The sequence below is a fragment of the Acomys minous genome (assembly GCF_964271855.1).
Source record: "Acomys minous genome assembly, chromosome: 2".
In the NCBI taxonomy this organism is placed as follows: domain Eukaryota; kingdom Metazoa; phylum Chordata; class Mammalia; order Rodentia; family Muridae; genus Acomys; species Acomys minous.
Window position 1 is genome coordinate 82,455,655 of NC_140484.1, and position 24,023 is coordinate 82,479,677.

Below are 24,023 nucleotides of genomic sequence, written 5' to 3' on the forward strand. Positions count from 1 at the left end.
TAAAGCTTAAATCACACATTGAACCTCATACATTAATAGTGTGAGATTTCAACACCCCACTCTCACCAATATATAGGTCATTAAGACAGAAACTAAATAGAGAAATAACAAAATTAATAGATGTCATCAATCAAATGAACCTAACAAATATCTACAGGACATTTCATCCAAATACAAAAAGTATATATTCTTTTTTAAAAATTTAGTTTAATTTTAAATTTTTATTAATTCACTGATTTTACATCTCAATAGTTATCCCATCCCTTGTATCCTTCCATTCCTCCCTCCCTGCAGCTTTCCCCCTACTCCCTTACCCTATGACTGTGAGTGAGGTGGGTCTCTTCCCATGGTATATGCTCATAGGGTATCAAGTCTCTTCTTGGCAGCCTGCTATCCTTCCTCTGAGTGCCACAAGGCCTCCCCATCCAGGGGACATGGTCAGATATGGGGCACCAGGGTTTGTTTGAAAGTCAGTCCACACTCTCTGCTCAACTGTAGAAAATTTCTGACCATTGGCTAGATCTGGTCTGGGGTTTGATGTTTACTGTATGTATTGTCCTTGGCTGGTGTCACAGTTTGTGCAGGACCCCTGGCCCCGGATGTGCCCATCATAATGTTCTTGTATGTTTCTAGGACCCTTTGGATCCTTCTATTTCTCCCCTCCGCCATACTTCTCTCACCTAAAGTCCCAATAGGATGTCCTCCCCTCCATCCCCCTTTCCTAATAAGTGAAATCTTTCATGGGACATGGCCCTTGTCCAGACATAAGTGAATATATACCATTTGACACTTTCTGCTTCTTGGTTAACTCACTCATTATCATCATTTCTAGTTCAATACATTTGTCCACAAATTTTGGGAATTCCTTGTTTTTAATAGCTGAGTAGTATTCCATAGTGTAAATGTACCACAATTCTTTATCTATTCTTCTACTGAGGGACACTTAGGCTGTTTCCATGTTCTGGCTATTAGGAATAAGGCCTCTATGAACAAGGAAGAGGATATGTCCCTGTTGTGTGCTGGAGCATCTTCTGGGTATATTCCAAGGAGTGGAATAGCTGGGTCTTGAGGAAGCCCTATTACCATTTTTCTAAGATAGCACCAGTTAGATTTCAAAGGTGGATGTACTAGTATATATTCTTCTTAGCACCACAAATTACCTTATCCAAAATTGACAATATAATTGGTAAAAAAAAAAAAAGGGAAATCTCAACAGAGGCAAGAAGATTGAAGTAACCTCTTGCATCTCATTGGAGCACCATGGATTAAAGATAGAACTCCAACAACAACAACAACAACAACAACAACAACAACAACAACAACCAGAAACCCTACAAACTGATATAAACTGAAGAACTCCTTAGTCTGTGATCTCTGTGTCAGGAAAGAAATAAAGAGAGAAAATAAAGACTTGTTGAATTCATTTAAAATGAAGGCACAACATACCTAAATTTATGGGGCACAATGAAAGTAGTCCTAGAAGGAATGTTCATAGCACTAAATGGAGATATCCCATACTAGCAACTTAACAACCCATTTGAGAGCTCTAAAACCAAATGAAGCAAGCACATCCAAGAAGAGTACACTTCTGCAAATAATAAAACTCATGGCTGAAGTTTATAAATAGGAAACAGAATAATTCAAAGAATCTATCAAACCAGATCTGGTTCTTTGGGAAAATGAAAAAGATAGAAAAACCATTGGCCAAACTAACTAGAAGGTTGAGGAAGAGTATCCATGTCCACAATATCAGAAATGAAATGGGAGACATAACCAAAGACACCAAGAAAATACAAAAAATCATTTGTTCTTACTTCAAAAGCCTATATACAACAAAAATGTGAAAATCTAAATGAAAATGGACAACTTTCTTGATAGCTACCAATTACCACTATGGAATCAAGATCAAGTTAATAAATTAAGTGATCCTCTATCTCCTAATGAAATAGAAATCATCATAAAAATCTCCCAACCTCAGACTGTGGTTAGAGTCTTTGACATCTCCATCTTATTTTACCATTATCTGCTGCTTTAATTCATGTGATACAGGTTAAGGTTCACAGACTGGATTGCAGTTTCTTAACTCTCCTGTTTAAAAACGCTCCAAGCACACTTTCAGATGTTAGATTGAACAACTTCCTTGATGATATTCGGTGCAAACTCTTCTCCTTGGTTTTCAGAATAGGGAGAGGTGTATCCATCATCAGTACCTTCTTTCTGGGTATTTTCCAGTCCACTGTAATCAGCCTAAAGGTTCCAGATAAACACAGCTTAAAGTCAGATCTCTGAGTTGCATTGCTTCTGGTATTTGCATGAGCTGGATGCTACCCTTTGAAGTAAACATTATGTTTTCCAACCGCATGACTGCAAGATGGAACTATATGAGTTTCACAAACTGAAAAACCTTTGAGTATTATTTTTCTGTTTATCATGACAATGCCCTTGACATTTTCTATACAGTATTATTCTCTATTCTTGAAATATTATTCAAGTTAATGGTGTTTTGTTTCAGTGCCTACATGGTTTGCATCCTCTACAGACACAAGGAGAGAATTAATCACATTCATAACAGCAACTTCTCTTTAAGTCCTTCCCTTCACTGAGTTCAGAACATAAAGACTATTCTTCTTCTGATGAGCACCTTTGTCTTTTTTTTACACAGTTCCTTGCCTTTCACAAATGAAAATGTCTATTATCCATATATATGTGTATGTATAATATGTTCAAACACATTTATACACATATATGATAATATACACATATACATGTGCATATATATGGGTGAATATTAAATAAAATCTTAAATTTGAATTGTATACCAATATGTGAAAATAAATTTGTTCTGTATCAATATACATATTTCAATTTCAATGAACTATAAACAACCTTATTTGAATATAACAATTAAAGCTGTAAGTTGAGGAGTAGATTAAACAATCTACCATTTGTCCTATCATTTCTACATATTTATTATATTTCTTCTTCTTTACTCTCAACCTCTTTCTCCTTACACAGAAAGATAGAGGAGAAAAAGATATCAGAATATGGAAAGATATCTCATGCTCTTGGATTAGTAGGGCTAGCATAGTAAAAATTGACATCTTACGTAAGGCAATCTACTGATTCAATGCAATTTCCATCAAAATAACAACACAACTCTTTACAGAAAGGAAAAAAGTTTCAACTCTATTTTGAAAAAACAAAAAACCCTGAATTACTGTATCAATCCTACACAATACAAGATCTTCTGGAGGTATCTCCATCCATGATATCCTGCTGTACTTTAGAGCCATAGTAATAAAAAAAATTGACAAAAAACAGACAGGAGGATCAAGGAAATCAAATCAAAGACCCAGAAATAAACTCACACACCTATGGACACTTGATTTTTGACAAAGAAGCAAAAACCATACAAGGGAAGAAAAAGTAAGCTTTTTAACAAATTGTTCTTATCTAGCTGGATGTCAAACTGGAAAAAATGCAAATAAAACCTTATTTATATCCCCACACAAAGCTAAAGTCCAAGTGGATTAAAGATCTCAACATGAAGCCAGACACACTAAATCTATTAGAAGAAAAAATGAGAAGAGCCTTGAACTCATTGGCACAGGAGACAACTTCCTGAGGAGAACCCCAATAGTTCAGGCTCTATGTTCAACAATTAATGATTGGGACATCATGAAATTGAAAATATTCTTTTTAATATTCATTTATTATTTCATATACATTGCCCTGCCTACATGCCAAAAGAAGGCATCTGATCATATTATAGATGGTTGCAAGTCACCATCTGGTTGCTGGAAATTGAATTCAGAAACTCTGGAAAAACAGTCAGTGCTCATAACCTTTGAGACATCTCTCTAGGCCCCTGAAAATATTCTTTATGGCAAAAGACATTATCATCAGAACAAGCAACAGCCTACAGTGTGGTAAAAGGTCTTCTTTAAGCCTTCATCTGACAGAAGGCTAATATCCAAAATATATAAAGAAGTCAAGAATTGACATAATATTTAATCAAATAATCTAATTAAAGCATGGGGTATAGAGTTAACAGAAAACTCTCAAAAAAGTAATTTTGAATGGCCAAAAACACTTAAAGAAATGCTCAACATCCTTATTCATTAGAGACATGAAAATCAAAATGACTGAGATTCCATCTTACACCTATTAAAATAACTGAAATCAAATACCCAGGTGCAGATGATGGCAAGGATGTCGATGAAGGGGAACACTTCTGCATTCCCGGTGTACATTCACTTTGGAAATCAATGTGGCATTTTCCTTGAAAAATTGGAAGAGTTCCACCTCCTGATCCAGGCATACCACTCCTGGACACATATCGAAAAAATGTTCCACCATAGAAAATGAGCATTTGCTCAACTATGTCCCTAGACGCTTTATTCAGAAGAGCCAGAATCTGGAAACACCCTAGATGTCCCTCAACTAAAGAACAGATAATGAAACTGTGGACATTCAAAGAATGGAATACTACTTAGCTATAAAAACTAGGAAATCATTAATTGCAGGGAAATGTATGGAACTAGAAAAGATCATCATGAATGAGGTAATGCAGACACATAAAGATACAAGCAGATGATTAGACACACAGCCAACTCTAGGTGGTGTACAGGAATTCTTATAGAAGAGTTGGGGTATAGAGGGACTAGGAGTGGTTAAGATCTTCACAATGAGTGCAATGGAGCCCACAAATCCTGGCAGAGGAGGGATATGAGAGAGAGACTGATGCACAAGCCAAGGCCCACGCATGGTGTGGACTCAGACACTCTGCTGAGATTAAATAGATCAGCAGCACAGTCTACTTGTGGTTCATATAATGTAGGAAGTAGGCACCACTTCTGTCATGGACTTTGGACCAAAGCTGTTGATCAGTTCCCCCTGGTGAGGTGTGTTTCCAGGTCACACACAAAGGGGATGCAGAAAGTCCAAATAATACTTGATAAGCTGAGGTCAGATGTTAGGAGAAGAGGGCTACCTTTTCTGGAGACTAGGAGAGGCAAGGAAAAGGTATGAGGGAGGGGGGATGGGATCAGGAAGTAATGAGAAAGGAGGAGATGGTCAGGATGTAAAGTGAAGAAAAATTATTAAAAATGAAAAATAAATCAATAAATAAAAACATACAGGGACTCCATGGAAAAAACCAGAGGTCTATCCAAGGTTATTATTTTGTGACATTTACCCATTGTTTCCACTTCTTTCCACATTCGTCTTCTTTTTGGTACACAGCTGAGCTTCTGTTGTATGTCTTATTACCCAGAGAAAAGGTCATGCAATTGCAATCAAAATCTACTATTTTGTCCTTACAGTGCTATTTTTAGGAATTGCTCTATACCTTAATTCAATCAGTTGTTTTTAATGATACAACTGTATTGCTATGGTAGATGCCATCCCTCATGTAGGTTCCCACCACATACCACTAAAAGAAAGATTAGGGGTCTCAATATCCCAACTAAAGATGCTCCATTCTCACATAGCTAAACATAGTTGCATGTCTTCTTAATTGTTCCAAGTGGCATATAACTGTCACTACATCAAAAAGAGACACCGTTCTCACAGACATAGGTATTACACCGACATATCTAGCTATATCCATATGGTCACCTTATTTTCTATTATAAAAACCATGTAGCTTCTCCTACCCAGCATATCTTTGGTTCTCTTCATTTTCATCAAGATGTTAGTTGTTCTGTGTGATATTACCTGGAAGCACATAAAGGTATATTCACCTCTGATGTGGTGTTGATAAAAAATGAATAAAATGGCTTCAGTCACATCTAGTTTAGCAGACCAATGAGATCACTGAGGTGGCTTACAGGAGTTATCATTTCATTCTTTTCCATCATCTAGATGGAAGGTCTTTCAGAACATTTTGTTTCTTGTATGGAAAATCTTCTGTGATTCTACCCTGCTACTGATACGAACAAGAAGTGATAAATAACCCTTTCCTTAACATATCAATAGCAGACTGTCTTCAGCTTTAAACGCAAAATAAAAATAGTTAAAGTTGAAGACCACACATGATCTCAATATTTTCCAGTAAGAATTTGAAGTAGTAACATCCTCTTATGTGTTGTTAACTAAAGGTACACTAACAAGATATTTCTATCACTGAGTTTATCTTCTATAATTCATGAGCCATGTCTCTCATTTCAGGAATGGATAATCAGGATTTGGCCTCATGACACTTCAGGAAATCATGAAATGGAATGATGTAAGCTCACCTCAGTGACAAAAGGAAGACATAATACAGAATTTCATCATCCTTACTGGTCAGAAGGGAAGTGAAGAAATAACAACAGCATCAAACTGCAACATTTCATGGAGAAGAAAATAAAAACTTGTAATTGTTTTTGATACATGACACCTGGGGAAGAGATGCTCAGAAAAGTTAGTCTTACTTCATGAAAAAGTGTGTACCCACCACTATGGATGTGAAATTTTAATTGCAAGTCTAAGGGGAGATGAGGTCACAGAATTACATGCCCATATCTCAGGCACTGTTTTCCTCCCTCCAGTACTTGTCAGGAGGCATAAAACCTTGATATACAGTTCAGGAGTCTGGGAAAAATAAAAATAGTACATAGAGTGCATCCATTGGAGCCTATGAAACAGAGACCACAAGTGACACCCATTTGAAGATACCAGCTAAGCAAGGCTTCCAGAAAAGGCAACCTGGAATTGAATTACATTATCGAACAAAGCCACCTATCAACTGGAGAAACTTCTGAAGCACAGCCTTAGGACAGAGGTAAAATGAACATGAAAAAATAGACTAAACACAGTCACTCACAGTTTCACATTCAGGAGTTTTCCATTCACTGGAATTCCTGTGATTCATTTAAAAAGATAATGAGCAATAAAAGTGCAGACAATTTTTTAAAAAATCAGTCTATGGGTGATCCGTGAATCTTTCTTTTTGATGAGCTGATTTTAGATTTTTCTGAGGTGTTCTTCAAAGAACTGTAAGAATGCAAATGAACCATGGAATCTCATGAATAATATATATCTGAATGGAGAGTACTTGAGGAGATGGCCTTAGACTCTGTCCCGTGATGTGATTGATGGGGACAAAAACAGAGCGCATCTACACTGAAAGATGTGTAGTCTGAGATCATGATGAGGTTGATTCCTTCCTCTAGCATGCTCTGGAAATTTTACCCAATAAGAAGAACCATTGTTTAGCTATTTAAACACCACCAGTCACATGTGGATCATTTGTTTTCACATATACACTTTCTTAATCCTCTATATCAGAAGGAATATATGAACAATGGACTAATTTAGTAGTTGAGAGTACCTTGATGTGCACAAGAAAATTGAAAGTTTATTTAAATATTACATTATAGAGGTGACCCTAATGGTTATCTAAGGAATGCTATATTTAACTTATTTTTAATCTTAACACTAGAAATCTAAAAATTAAAATTTATTCAGTATAGTTTTATCTTGTGTGTAAGAAGCCCTATTGTGTCTTTGTGTATCACATGTGTGACAGACATACACATAGGCAAGAAAAAGATATTGGAACCACAGAACTAGAAATCCAGTTTGCTGTAAGCCACCATTTGTCCTGAGACCTGAATGCGTGTCCCCTGGAAAATCAGGCAGTGCTCTTAACTTCTGAGCCTGTACTCCTGCCTCAATTACTTCAAGGGTCAGAAAGCTCAACACTTGATACTGATATGTGGCAGTGTGTATCCATTATGCTAGAGTTCGGTGGTTTGTAAACCTTACTTTTCTTTCTGCGATTACTTCCTCAGTAACATGGTAGTGCAAAGTGTATCATCAGATCCACAGACATATTTGGTGTTACTCACAACCATTTAACCTAGACTTCCTCTCTTTATGGAAATTAAAGCATGGCAGGGGAGTATGACTGGCTTCATTTAGGTTAGCACATTATTGCTTATTTGCCTTTATAATCTAAATTTAAGTAAATGTTTAGTCAATGATCCAACAATGGGACACTTTTGCCTAAATACATTACTTACCTTGAGCAAAGTTTCTTTGGGTGTATATTTCCTGCTGTACATTCAAATTTCCATTGTTTATTATGCAAACATGGAAACTTTCACAATGAATATAATGCAACATCAACAATTTTTAAAAGGTGAAAATGCTTTAAAAAGTCAAACCTATGTATGTGGCTTATCATTTTGAGGACAGAGTTGAATGTTTTAACAAATAGTTGTGGGTTAGAGTCCCCTAACTGTCAACTTGGTGTACTTAAATGTCTTGAATTTTATCAATAACCAAGTATGAATTCATAAATTCTTGGCTCAGATGAGCATATCTTGCTTTTTCTCATAGGATGTACCTTCTGCACAGACAGTGAATATTTACATAATGCTATACACTTTCTTCAAACTAGGGGTGATACCTTATACACAGTCTCTCACCATATAGTGCAGCCTTTTAGATTCCCATAGAAAAAATCAAGAAAGCATGGTGCATGAGACAAATTATGGATAGATGATGTAATATGTAATAAAGTTCATACATCCCATACCTCATTGTCCTTGCCAGAATCCCTGAACAACAAAAGGTTACAGCATGCGGACAAGTGACATAGTAATTGGTGTGATCTTCTTATCACAGACTGTGGTTGGAGTCCTGGGCAACTCCTTTATAGTCTACCATTATCTTTTGCTTTACTTCATGGGATGCAGGCTAAGGTTCACAGACTGGATTCTGTAGCACTTGATTGTAGCCAACTTCTTAACTCTGCTGTGTAAAGGAGTTCCCAACACAGTGTCAGCTTTTGAGGTTAAAGTCTTCCTCAATGATTTTGGGTGCAAACTGATCTTCTACCTTCACAGAGTAGGGAGGGGTGTGTCCATCAGCAGCACCTGCTATTTGAGTGTCTTCCAGGCCATAACCATCAGCCCAAAGAGCTCCAGATGGACACAGCTCAAAGTCAGATCTCGCAATTACATTGCCTCTGCCGTGTACATGAGCTGGATCCTGTCCTTCATAGTAAACATTGCTTTTCCTATGTACATGACTGCAATACGGAACCATAAGAATGCAACGAATATAAAAGTTTATAAATACTGTTCTTCTGATACTCTTGACAAGGCCCTAGACATTTTCTATGCAGTATTACACTCAACTCCTGATGTGATGTTCATGGTGATGATGCTTTGGTCCAGTGGCTACATGGTTTGCATCCTCTACAGACACAAGAGGAGAATGAAGCACATTCATAAGAGCAACTTCTCTTTCAGGTCCTCTCCTGAGTTCAGAGCCACAAAGACTATTCTGCTCTTGGTCAGCACCTTTGTCTTTTTTTACACAATTTCTTGCCTCTTACAAATAAATATGTCTGTTACACGTGATCCAGATTCTTTCATGGTAAACATGGCTTCAGTGTTCTCTGCATGTTTTCCAACTGTGAGTCCCTTTCTGGTGATCAGCCATTAACTCTATGAGTGTCCTCTTGGTTTTGGCTGTGCAAAAAAACAGTAGATTCTCACCGTAGCATTGACATTGCGATAGTGTAGTTTTGAATAGTGTATACATTTTGTTAAATCATTTATTTTTGTGTACATATATTCTTAATCAAGTCATTAAAGCATACAATGTGCATTCATAAACAGATATTTACACATACAAATTGTCAATATATTATAAAGTGGATATTTGCATATCCCATATTTATCATGTAAAGAATATTAATGCTGGTATAATTGCTTTAATTTGTCATAGCTTGTAAAACAATGGTTTGATTCACAATCTCTTGTGTTGATATATATCTGGGCTTTTTCTACAGCAACAGGTAAAATTCATTGGTCAGGTTTTATCCAGTTCTTTTCACAAAATAACAAATCTAAATAAAGGTAGTCAAATAGGATTTCATTGCCTTCATGCTCTGAACCGAAAATATTCAGAAATATTTTAGGATTTGACTAATAAAGAATGTTTCCATGTGAATATAGTAATAGTGGAACTGAGAATGGTTATAGAAAAATGGTTTGCTCGCATGGACATTTGTACAATATTTTTCATGTTGACTTCTGTAAATCCTTGTTATTTGGAATCCAACATTTTCCTAAAGTTACCAATGTATAATTGAAAATAAAATTTTATTCTGACACTATAATTTGTGACAATTTCCTATTTGTCATTATATGCATATGTATTTTTATATATGCACATATATAATGGAAAAATGACTCCATAAAGTCATGTGACATACTATGCTTGATAGTTCTATGTAATCACACCATCTGAAATGGTTTGTAAAAGAAGAACTTCAATTAAAAAAAGGTCACCACCAGATTGTCTTATGAACAGCTTGTCAGGTATTTTCTTGATAGATATTTGATGTGGGAGGGCCTTGCACAGAATGAATGATGTAATCCATTAGAAGGAAGTCTTAGGGTGTATTAGAATTAGGCTGAGCTTTCAAGAACAAGAATGCCTGTAGGCAGCTCTCATTCTTGGCTTCTGCTTCATTACTTGCCTTCAAGTCCCTATTTTCAGTTCCTGTCCTTCTTTCTCTCAGTGATATACTCTGGTTTGGAACTGTAAGACAAATATAAACCTTTCCTTCCTCAAATTGTATTTTGTCAGGGTCTTTTGTCATAGGAATAGGAAGTTTAAAACCCATATTGCTAAGACCATTTTTTGAGATGTAAACTTTTAAGATATGCCGTAACAACTTCCACAATAAATACTTCTATTCATTAGGCCCAAGGAGGAACTCACACATCGTTGGAAGTGTAAAATGTCAGAGAACCTTTAGCCCTTGATTCCAGATAGATTGGATGGTCAGTCAGGACCAGAGATAGCCCTGGGTCTTCATCTGCTATTTCATGGGCACAGAGCTTCACTTATATCTAACTGCTTTCTACAAGGATTAGTTCTGCAACAGAGACATCTTTCCAGACCTAGAATTCCTTTATCTTCTAATTGAAAATTTCTACATGTTGACAAGCATTTCTTCTCTATCTCTCTCATTCTTTTCTTCCTGGGGTTTCCGGTCTTCTACTTGGGTTCTCTGAATGAATCGTTCCTAGATTCTGATCATAAGCATAAATGTCTTCCTGCATTTGGTTCATCTTAGTTCACACAGTGACCATCAGATAAGATAAAGCCACTTACAAATGACAGTCTAGGATTCAAAATGACACATTATCCCTCATAATTACCAGGTATGTTTTTTCTTAATAATGGATAATAATGTCTGTAGTGAACTCGAGGATGAATACACAGCAATCTTAGGTTTATATAAGGAGAGGATGAGTCTGTCAAATCCATCTTCATTGTATTGCTGTTTTGTCCTGTTTTTCCTATGGATATGTGTGCTCTCCAAAGTACCATGCTATTCTAGAGTGGCAAACACATGTGACAGAGAACTGAAATGTCACTTTGTCCCAAAAAGCTAGCCAATGTCTTTAAGAAGTGGTGCTCCTGCAGGAGAAATACTTTCAATTACCAATTTGGCCTTAAAAAAATATTCTGTTGGTTAATGTAAGGACCCAACATTTGATTACAAGACAAATATGAAATCTGCATGCCTTTAACAGCCAAAATCTGTTGAAAGCAGAGAAGAGATGCCATGTTTCTCCAGGCAATTAGCTTATAGCCATAGATGTGAAGGTCTCTCACATAGCTGGTGTGGGCAGAGCGCAGCCTAAAATGGTGTACAGAGACATGGGACACAATACAGGTGGCAAATAATGCACCAGGTTAAGTTATCTCCCAAAACACAAAAGCTACATTTCCTGTGTTTGAAAGGCAAAATCACCCATTCCATGTAGAGGAAGGAGCAGGGTGAAAATAGCTGTAGCAAATGTAGGTACCCAAGCTGAAAACTTTAAACATGTACATGTCTACGGTCTGTTGAATACTAATGGGAAGCAGGAGTTTACAGAAAGTTGATTTAAAAAGTAATGCCTTTTCTGATGCTCTGGGTAGCTAGGCAATCCCCATTGATGTGAGTTGCTTGCAGGGGACATGTGGTGGTTCTGCCTGTTGCAACAGGACCCAAGGACCCAGAAGAGGATATTTAGACATGCTACAGTCTTGTTTTGATTTCAACATGAAACTGAGTGTATGTTCAATGGTAATGTTAATATGATACATTCTCCTTGAGAGATGTCAAAATGTCACAAACCAGGGTAAAATGAAGTCTGATATATTAAATCTGTCTATACTTAAATCACTTCATACTACAGAACTTATATTGCTATCTAATCTGATGACATGGGAATATATATGAGACTGCCTGAGACATGAATAAATACATCTCATTGGCTGTAGCATTCCCATAACTTATTTCTACATGCCATCCTTTCATATGACACGAATGAAGATTTACAGATGTCTTTCTTCTTCTCAAACCAAGAGAAGAGAATGATCTTTAATCCATCTGTGCATCCTGCATATCTCATACTTTTATAATTTTAGGACTATATAATACTTGTTACAAATTATGTACTTTCAGAACAAAAAACTGAACACAGGTGATTGGACACAAATACAAGATATCCCAACATCTTGCATGATCTGTCTTCTGCTACTTCAGTTGCTGTTCCCTCAATGTCTGCTTCAAAGACAGCTTTAAAGAAGGCTGCTGATCCTAACTGGTCCCGCCCTCCAGGCTGTTCCAAACTGGACTTCAAATAATATAAAATTCTTAACATTTAAAGAGTGGGTTATAAATGTTATTTCTGTCTTGTTTGGCCATTTTTCTGATTTCCTTTAGGCTCCCAAAAGCTAACCTATGCCCCACGATTAGCAGTAAGCAACCTTAAAAAGAGCAATATACCTTTCCCCTTAAAGTGGGTTGGGTAGGTTTTTCGTTGTTCTAATGGGTTATGCAACGTTGTTATAATTTACAAGAATTGGAAACAATAATTATTGGTCTTATTCAGAAAGAAAACAATATGTAGAAACGTAGACATTGGGATTTCTTTTCTCGATCTTTCTTTCTAAGGGGAAAGGGGTTGAACTAAAGAAGAAATAAATAGAAATGATAGGACAAATGGTAGATTGTTGAAACTACTCCTCAGTCTAGAGCTTTCCTTTTTATATTCAAATAAGGTTGTTTTTAATTCATTGGAGTTGAAATATGTATATCTTACAGAATAAATTTACTTTGATACATTGGGATATAATTCAAATTTAAGTTTGTCTTTCACACACACACATATGTCCACACATACACATATATAGGCAAATGCTAATGTGCATATATATATATATATATATATATATATATATATATATATATATATATAATATATGTGTGGTACATGTGTGTGTGTTTACTCTGGTATGAATTATTCCACCCATACAAATCATTTATAAATTCAGGTCTTACTTCCAATACTTTTAAAACTGCTATTAAAACTCCTTAAAATACTTTAAAAATACAAGTTAATGATTAGTACTACAGATTCATGATTATTTCAGTCACTAGTCTAAAGTGTCACAAAATTTATGCTAGGGTTAGGAGATAGATAGATAGATAGATAGGCAGAAAGATAGATGATAGAATAAATGAGTATTCAACAACCTCAGAGACAAGCAAAATATGGTGTTTAAATTCTTTTTGTTACTTAAGTCCTTTTTGACTAGACATGTTAGCTGCTGGCAGCACCATCAGCCTACTCCAAAGAAGATTTGATCATCATAGGATCCCATAAGGACATGGCTTCAAATGTTACAAGAGCACAGGGCAAAAAAAATGCCTTCGCTCTACTACAAAGAATTCTGTGTAACATGGGCAAATATGGATGCAGGCCAAATCAACTGCCATCCTCTGACAATACAGGGTAGGTATGCTCTTAATAGTTTCTGCATCACAAATATGCCTGTCATATATACTGAGCCAGAAGGCTGAAATTGATGCTTCAAAATTATACAGATTTTTGGTGACTATCCAGAGGGTGAATTGTCTCTGTCATATTTATTTTTTTTTTTTGGAGGCTACAATTCTTCACTTCCATCTTACTCAGGTTACAGTTTTAATCCTTAACAAGTTTCTGATAAAGTAAAAGGGTTTTCATTTTCAACTACACCTAGTAGCCTAGGGATTGAGAAGATGATTTAATATATTAAAATATGTTTTTAGGATGACAGATAGAAAATATGACAGAAAATAATTTAGGTACAAATCCTTTGACTCATCAAGATATGATAGATAATATTTTCTTCAAGGGTCCAAACACATATGGTCAAAACATTATATATGTATGTCTTACATATTTGTTTTTATAGTTATTTTATTCTTGTTCTTATTGTATATAGGTTAAGATTGCCTTTTAATTGGACAATGGGGGAGATATTATGGGAGGGTCTTGATTTCTGTATTCAGATATTAATTGATTACCCCCTAAGATTCTTACAGTTCTAGGAGCAGTTCCTTATATATACCAAAGTGACATTTGTAATTATCGCCCCAAAATTATCCCTGATTTGCTTAGTAAAGTTTCACTTACATCTGAGCTGGGCAGAAATTAAGTAGACATGGCAACAGATTGCACACATGGAGAAGGTAGAGGATCAAGAGAAGAAGAGGGAGGAGATAGAAAAACAGGAGACATTAAAGAGGCAGGACCAGCATGGGTTAGCATGGAGGAAAACACATGTCCACATTGGCAGTATTATAGAGAAGCCCCAATGAAAAGAATAAACAAATATTTAGAGACAAGTAGCCCAAATATAAAGGCCAAAAAACAATTGACATGGTTTGTGAGGCTGTGTAATAGTGAGGTAGATTGGGGGATTATATCTTTTCCATTCCAGAGTGAAACAAAATGTATCTAAAATTTAAAAAAAAGAAAGAAAGACCAACAGGGGATTCAAATAAAATTCCTACAACTTCTGAAGCAGCCGCTAATATTATGTTCAAACTTGGTTATATTATTGCAAAGATATCTGAAAATATTATCATAAAAGACGACAAGTTCTACAGGTTGTTCATAAGCAGGAGAAAGCAGAAACTGGTTTTCAAGATTTATACTAGGAGCCATTGCAAATTACATGCCAGGGGCCCTGCCTTTATAATTGCTAACCTATAACAAAGGAAAATTTTCACCAATTTCACCAATTGGTTCAAGAAAATTGGATGTTAAACATATTGACCAGTCTATTAGTTCTTGGAATTCTAATGTATTTTCAATTTTAAAAATTATAAATGGAGGAAATTAACACCATATATCCCCAAAGAAAAGTCTTGAATTTATAAAAAGGAAAAATGAATTATTCCACAGATGATTAAAAAATAAAACACCAATTCTTGGAATTTTATCATTTTGCACTGATGCAAATTAATAATGGCATCAGGACAGGCAGTGAACCAGTACAGCTGATTCAATGCACACCACAAACCACATTAGCCGCCATTCTGAGAAAAACTGTGGGAAACCCTAGCATATTTGTGCTTGTATCTCTCTCCATCCAATCTACTCTGGTGTGGCCCATCTGTGTCACAGAGAGTGAACTAGCAGTGGTGAGTCAGGTGGAAGGCACAAGCCACTTTGTCCACCATATGAAGAATGTGTGAGGGCACTCAAGCAAAATTTTCTTGGAACTCTCTCAGCCTGCTCCTCTCCTGCCTGTCCCAACTGGGGCACATTCAGGGAAACCAGGAGAGCTAATCTGGGTTCAGGCTCTAAAGCCCATTATTTACCCTCATGAGGAAGCCTCTGGGGATCCCTAGTAAATAGGCTTTGGCTTGGAGCTCTCTTCACCTGATCTTGACCTAGTAGGACCACATGGGACACAGACAGTGACACTATAGGAGAAATCTTCAAGCCTGCTAACACCAGAGACAATCAGATGCAAGCCAAGAGCAGAGGCAACAAATCTCAGAGCCATGTGACATCATCAGAAAACAGTGTTCCTATCACAGCAAGGCCTGGAAATACTGAAACCCAGGAAGAACAAAAAAAAAAATTAAATCTGAGGTGATAAAAATAATAGATGACTTGAAGGAGGAAGATAAAGCTCTCAAAGAAATACAGGAAAATATATTCTAAAACAAGAAAAATTGAAAAAATCCTATAAAACATTACAGGAAAATATAATCAAATGGGAGATAGAAAAAAACTAATCTAATAAAAATATCTAAAACCTAAAAATGAAATCAGAAGCAACAACAACAACAACAACAAAAAACACAATCTAAGGTAAACTTGGATTGAAAATCCTGGAGAAGAGAAGAGGACATGCAGACACAAGCAACACCAGCAGAATACAAGACACGGAAGGGAGAATCTCAAGTATATAAGGTATAGTAAAAGTTATTGAAACATCAGTCAAAGAAAATGGTAAAACTAAAACTTTCCTGACAAAAATCATCCAAAATATCTGGCACAGAATAAAGAGACCCCACTTAAGAACAATAGGAATAGAAGAAAGATAAGGGTCCAAGATCCACAAAACCGAATCATCGTCAACAAATTCAAGAAGAAAACATGCCCAATTAAAGAAATAAATGCCATTAAACGTAAAAGAAGCCTGCAGAATTCCAAATAAATTGGACTAGAAAATAAAATTATCTTGCCAAAAACTAATCAAAACACTAAATGTACAGAACAAAGAAAGAATATCAAAAGCTGCAAGAGAAATAGGCCAAGTGACAAACAAAAGCAAACCTATCAGAATTGCACATGACCTCCCAACAGAGACAATGAAAGTCAGAAGGTCCTTAATGGATGACATTCAGATACTATGGGACCACAGATGACAACCAATACTACTGTACCCAGCAAAACTTTCAACCAACATAGGTGGAGAAAACAAGATATTCTACCACAAAAACAAATTTAAACAATATGTAGCCACAAATCTAGCCCTACAGGAGATACTAAAAAAAAAAAAAAAAAAAAAAAAAAAAAAAAAAAAAAAAGAAAAACTCCAACACAAGGCGGCTACCAACCCGCAGGAAACACACAATCACCAACATAAAAAGAAACAGGAGCTAACAACTACTGGTCATTAATATCTCTTAAACTCAATGGGCTCAACTCCCCAATAAAAAGGAACAGGCAAACATAATATCTGGTAAAGTAGGATGCATAATTCTGCATAAAATGAAAATACCTCAACAATAAAAATAGACATTATCTCAGAATAAAGAACAGGAAAATGATATCTAAGCGACCAAATAAGCTCACTCTCACCGAAATATAGTACATTAAGATAGGAACTAAATGGAAAAATAATGAAATTCTTAGATGTTATCAATCAAATGGACCTAACAAATATCTACAGGCCATTTCATCCAAATACAAAAAGTATGTATTCTTTTTTATTTAATTTAATTTTAATTTTTATTAACTCATTCATTTTATATCTCAATAGTTAATCTATCCCTTCTTTCCTCCCATTCTTCCCTCCCTCCAGCTTTCTCCCTACTCCACTACCCTATGACTGTGACTTAGAGCGACCTCCTTCCCCTGTGTACAATCCTAGGGTATCAAATCTCTTCTTGGTAGCCAGCTATCCTTCCTCTGAGTGCCACCAGACCTCCCCATCCAGGAGACTTGATCAAATATGGGGCAACAGGGTTTGTGTGAAAGTCAGTCCCCACTCTCCACTCAACTGTGGAGAATGTACTGACCATTGCCTAGAACTGAGCTGGGGTTCAAAGTTTACTGCATAGATTGTCCTTGGCTGTGTCATAGTTTAAGCAGGGCCGCTGGGCCCAGATCCACCCACCAGAATGTTCTTCTTGTAGGTTTCTAGGACCCTCTGGATCCTTCTATTTACCCATTCCCCCTACTTCTCTCACCTAAAGTCCCAATAGGATGTTCTCCCCTCCATCCCACTTTCCTAATAAGTGAAGACTTTCATGGGACATGGCCCTTGGCCTAATGACCAGATATAAGTGAATATATACCGTTTGAGTCTTTCTGCTTCTGGGTTAACTCACTCATTATGATCAGTTCTAGTTCAATCCATTTGTCCACAAATTTTGGGAATTCCTTGTTTTTAATAGCTGAGTAGTATTCTCTAGTGTATATGTACCACATTTTCCTTATCCATTCTTTTACTGAGGGACACTTTGGCTGTTTCCATGTTCTGGCTATTATGAATAAGGCCTCTATAAACATGGTAGAGAATATGTCCCTGTTGTGTGCTGGAGCAGCATCTTCTAGGTATATTCGAAAGAGAGGAATAGCTGGGTCTTGAGGAAACCCTATTCACATTTTTCTGAGATAGCACTAGATAAATTTCAAAAGTGGTTATACTAGTGTATATTCTTCTTAGCACCACAAATTAACTTCTGCATTCCTGGTGTGAGTGAAAACTTGTACAATAATTTTGGAAATCTATCTGTCACTTCCTTTGAAAATTTGGAAGAGTTCCACCTCAAGACCCAGGCATACCACTCCTGAACACATACTGGAAATATGTTCCACCATAGAAAATGGATATTTGCTCAACTATGTTTCTAGAAGCTTTAATAACAAGAGCAAGAATCTGGAAGCAACTCAGATGTCCCACAACTAAAGAACAGATAAAGAAACTGTGGACATTTAAACAATGGAATACTACCTAGCTATAAAAACTAGGAAATCATTAAACTTGCAGGGAAATGTACAGAACCAGAAAAGATCAACATGAATGAGGTAATGCCGACTCAGAAAGATACAAGCAGATGCTTAGACACACAGCCAACTCTAGGTGGTGTACAGGGATTCTTATAGAAGAGTTGGGGTATAGAGGGACAAGCAGTGCTCAGGATCTCCACTAATAGAGCAATGGAGCCAACAAACCCTGGAAGAGGATTGGGGTGAGAGAGAGAATGATGCACAAACCAAGGGCCATGAATGGTGTGTGACAAGACACGCTGCTCAGATGTAATAGATAGGCAGTACAGTCCCTTGTGAATAATACACTATGGGGATTCAGGGCTACTTCTGGCGTGGACTATGGACTAGACCTGTTGATCACTTCCCTTGGTGAAGTAGTATTGCCAGGCTACAGAAGAAGGGAATGCAGAAAGTCCAGATGACACTTGGTAAGCTGAGGTCAGATTTTAGGAGAAGAGGGCTGCCGTTTCTGAGGACTAGTGTAGGGAGGGAGATGGTAGGAGGGAGAGACGCTGGAATCAGGAAGTTATGAAGGAGGGGGCTAGTATTAGGATGTAGAAAGTGAACAAAAACGTATTAAAATTAAAAATAAATCAATATATAAGTCATAAAGGGATTCCATGGGAAAAAAACAGAGGCCAGTCCAGAGTGATTAAAAATGTGACATTTACCCATTGTTTCCACTTCCTTCCATATTCATCTTCTTTCTTGTACACAGCTGAGCTTCTGTTCTATGTCTTATTACCCAGAGAAAAGGTCATGCAATTGCAAGCACAAACTACTATCTTGTCCTTACAGTGCTACATTTAGGAATTGCAATATGCCTTTAGTCAATCTTTTAATGACATAACTGTATTGCTGTGGGGGACACCATTCCTCATGTAGGTTGCCACCACATACCACTTAAAGAAAGATTGAGATCTCTATATCCCAACTAAAGATGCTCCCTTCTCAGGTAGCTCAGCATAGTTGCACATCTTCTTAATTGTTCCAAGTGGCATATAACAGTTACTACAGCTAAAAAGGGCACCATTCTTACAGACATATTTAGCCATATCCAGATGGCAACGAATGCTTATTTTCTATTATAAAGACCATTCAACCTCTGCTACCCAGCATACCTTTGGTTCTCTTCATTCTCAACAAGATGCCAATTGTTCTGTGTGATATTACCTGGAGACATATAAATGTATATTCACCTCTGATGTGGTGTTGATAAAAAATGAATAAAATGGCCTCATCCATCTCCAGTTTAGTAGACCAATGAGATCACTGAGGTGTTTTATAGGGGTTATCATGTCATTCTTTTCCATCATCTGGAAGGAAGGGCTTTCAGATCAGTTTGTTTCTTGTGTGGAAAATATTCTGTGATTCTACCCTGCTACTGATACGAACAAGAAGTGATAAATAATCCTTTCCTTAACATATCAATAGCAGACTGTCTTCAGCTTTAAACACAAAATAAAAATAGTTAGAGTTGAAGACCACACATGATCTCAATATTTTCCAGTAAGAATTTGAAGTAGTCATATCCTCTTGTGTGTTGTTAACTTAAGGTACACAAAGAATATATTTCTATCACTGAATTTATCTTCTATAATTCATGAGCCATGTCTCTCATTTCAGGAATGGATAATCAGGATTTGGCCTCATGATACCTCAAGAAATCACGAAATGGAATGATGTAAGCTCACCTCAGTGACATATGGAAGACATAATTCAGAATTTCATCATCCTTACTGGTCTGAAGGGAAGTGAAGAGATAACAACAGCATCAGATGGCAACATTTCATTGAGAAGAAAATAAAAACTTGTAATTGTTTTTGGTACATGACACCTGGGGAAGAGATGCTCAGAAAAGTTACCCTCACTTCATGAAAAGTTGTGTACCCACTACAATGGATGTGAAATTTTAATTGCAAGTCTAAGGGGAGATGAGGTCACAGAATTACATGCCCATATCTCAGGTACTGTTTTCCTCCCTCCAGTACTTGTCAGGAGGCATAAAACCTTGATATACAGTTCAAAAGTCTGGCAAAAATTAAAAATAGTACATGGAATGCATCCAATGGAACCTATGAAACAGAGACCACAAGTGACACCCATTTGAAGTTACCACCTAAGCAAGGCTTCCAGAAAAGGCAACTTGAAATTGGATTACATTACAGAACAAAGCCACCTATCAACTGGAGAAACTTCTGAAGCACAGCCTTAGGACAGAGGTAAAATGAACATGAAAAAATAGACTAAACACAGTCACTCACAGTTTCACATTCAGTTTTCCATTCACTGGAATTCCTGTTATTCATTAAAAAAGATAACCAGCAATATAAAGTGCAGACAATTTGTTTTTAAATCAGTCTATGGGTGATCCGTGAATCTTTCTTTTTGATGAGCTGATTTTAGATTTTTCTGAGGTGTTCTTCAAAGAACTGTAAGAATGCAAATGAACCATGGAATCTCATGAATAATATATATCTGAATGGAGAGTACTTGAGGAGATGGCCTTAGACTCTGTCCCGTGATGTGATTGATGGGGACAAAAACAGAGCGCATCTACACTGAAAGATGTGTAGTCTGAGATCATGATGAGGTTGATTCCTTCCTCTAGCATGCTCTGGAAATTTTACCCAATAAGAAGAACCATTGTTTAGCTATTTAAACACCACCAGTCACATGTGGATCATTTGTTTTCACATATACACTTTCTTAATCCTCTATATCAGAAGGAATATATGAACGATGGACTAATTTAGTTCTTGAGAGTACCGTGATGTGCACGAGAAAATTGAAAGTTTATTTAAATATTACATTATAGAGGTGACCCTAATGGTTATCTAAGGAATGCTATATTTAACTTATTTTTAATCTTAACACTAGAAATCTAAAAATTAAAATTTATTCAGTATAGTTTTATCTTGTGTGTAAGAAGTCCTATTGTGTCTTTGTGTATCACATGTGTGACAGGCATACACATAGGCAAGAAAAAGATATTGGAACCACAGGACTGGAAATCCAGTTTGCTGTAAGCCACCATTTGTCCTGAGACCTGAATGCGTGTCCCCTGGAAAATCAGGCAGTGCTCTTAACTTCTGAGCCTGTACTCCTGCCTCAATTACTTCAAGGGTCAGAAAGCTCAACACTTGATACTGATAAATGTCAGTGTGTATCCATTATGCTAGAGTTTGGTGGTTTGTAAACCTTACTTTTCTTTCTGCGATTACTTCCTCAGTAACATGGTAGTGCAAAGTGTATCATCAGATCCACAGACATATTTGGTGTTACTCACAACCATTTACCTTAGGCTTCCTCTCTTTATGGAAATTAAAGCATGGCAGGGGAGTATGACTGGCTTCATTTAGGTTAGCACATTATTGCTTATTTGCCTTTATAAACTAAATTTAAGTAAATGTTTAGTCAATGATCCAACAATGGGACACTTTTGCCTAAATACATTACTTACCTTGAGCAAAGTTTCTTTGGGTGTATATTTCCTGCTGTACATTCAAATTTCCATTGTTTATTATGCAAACATGGAAACTTTCACAATGAATATAATGCAACATCAACAATTTTTAAAAGGTGAAAATGCTTTAAAAAGTCAAACCTATGTATGTGGCTTATCATTTTGAGGACAGAGTTGAATGTTTTAACAAATAGTTGTGGGTTAGAGTCCCCTAACTGTCAACTTGGTGTACTTAAATGTCTTGAATTTTATCAATAACCAAGTATGAATTCATAAATTCTTGGCTCAGATGAGCATATCTTGCTTTTTCTCATAGGATGTACCTTCTGCACAGACAGTGAATATTTACATAATGCTATGCACTTTCTTCAAACTAGGGGTGATACCTTATACACAGTCTCTCACCATATAGTGCAGCCTTTTAGATTCCCATAGAAAAAATCAAGAAAGGATGGTGCATGAGACAAATTATGGATAGATGATGTAATATGTAATAAAGTTCATACATCCCATACCTCATTGTCCTTGCCAGAATCCTAGAACAACAAAAGCTGACAGCATGTGGACAAGTGACATAGTAATTGGTGTGATCTTCTTATCACAGACTGTGGTTGGAGTCCTGGGCAACTCCTTCTTACTCTACCATTATCTTTTGCTTTACTTCATGGGATGCAGGCTAAGGTTCACAGACTGGATTCTGCAGCACTTGATTGTAGCCAACTTCTTAACTCTGCTGTGTAAAGGAGTTCCCAACACAGTGTCAGCTTTTGAGGTTAAAGTCTTCCTCAATGATTTTGGGTGCAAACTGATCTTCTACCTTCACAGAGTAGGGAGGGGTGTGTCCATCAGCAGCACCTGCTATTTGAGTGTCTTCCAGGCCATAACCATCAGCCCAAAGAGCTCCAGATGGACACAGCTCAAAGTCAGATCTCGCAATTACATTGCCTCTGCCGTGTACATGAGCTGGATCCTGTCCTTCATAGTAAACATTGCTTTTCCTATGTACATGACTGCAATATGGAACCATAAGAATGCAACGAATATAAAAGTTTATAAATACTGTTCTTCTGTTACTCATGAAAATGCCCTAGAAATTTTCAATGCAGTATTACTCTCAACTCCTGATGTGATGTTCATGGTGATGATGCTTTGGTCTAGTGGCTACATGGTTTGCATCCTCTACAGACACAAGAGGAGAATGAAGCACATTCATAAGAGCAACTTCTCTTTCAGGTCCTCTCCTGAGTTCAGAGCCACAAAGACTATTCTGCTCTTGGTCAGCACCTTTGTCTTTTTTTACACAATTTCTTGCCTCTTACAAATAAATATGTCTGTTACACGTGATCCAGATTCTTTCATGGTAAACATGGCTTCAGTGTTCTCTGCATGTTTTCCAACTGTGAGTCCCTTTCTGGTGATCAGCCATTAACTCTATGAGTGTCCTCTTGGTTTTGGCTGTGCAAAAAAACAGTAGATTCTCACCGTAGCATTGACATTGCGATAGTGTAGTTTTGAATAGTGTATACATTTTGTTAAATCATTTATTTTTGTGTACATATATTCTTAATCAAGTCATTAAAGCATACAATGTGCATTCATAAACAAATATTTACACATACAAATTGTCAATATATTATAAAGTGGATATTTGCATATTCCATATTTATCATGTAAAGAATATTAATGTTGGTATAATTGCTTTAATTTGTCATAGCTTGTAAAACAATAGTTTGATTCACAATCTCTTGTGTTGATATATATCTGGGCTTTTTCTACAGCAACAGGTAAAATTCATTGGTCAGGTTTTATCCAGTTCTTTTCACAAAATAACAAATCTAAATAAAGGTAGTCAAATAGGATTTCATTGCCTTCATGCTCTGAACCGAAAATATTCAGAAATATTTTAGGATTTGACTAATAAAGAATGTTTCCATGTGAATATAGTAATAGTGGAACTGAGAATGGTTATAGAAAAATGGTTTGCT

The 24,023-nt window shown here is 36.5% G+C and overlaps 2 protein-coding genes across 2 annotated transcripts; both read left to right on the forward strand.

Moving 5' to 3' along the window:
- Positions 1–8,571: 8,571 nt before the first annotated feature.
- LOC311609753 (vomeronasal type-1 receptor 4-like) lies at positions 8,572–9,441 on the forward strand (the record flags this gene model as incomplete). The annotated part of the gene is given in 2 exon segments (XM_084803088.1): positions 8,572–8,712; positions 8,716–9,441. Coding segments are annotated over 2 exon segments (867 nt in total).
- Positions 9,442–22,597: 13,156 nt separating this feature from the next.
- Positions 22,598–23,467, forward strand: LOC311609764 (vomeronasal type-1 receptor 4-like; the record flags this gene model as incomplete). The annotated part of the gene is made up of 1 exon (XM_084803097.1): positions 22,598–23,467. The coding sequence occupies one exon, from the start codon at positions 22,598–22,600 to the stop codon at positions 23,465–23,467; it is 870 nt and encodes a 289-aa protein (XP_084659223.1).
- Positions 23,468–24,023: the final 556 nt, after the last annotated feature.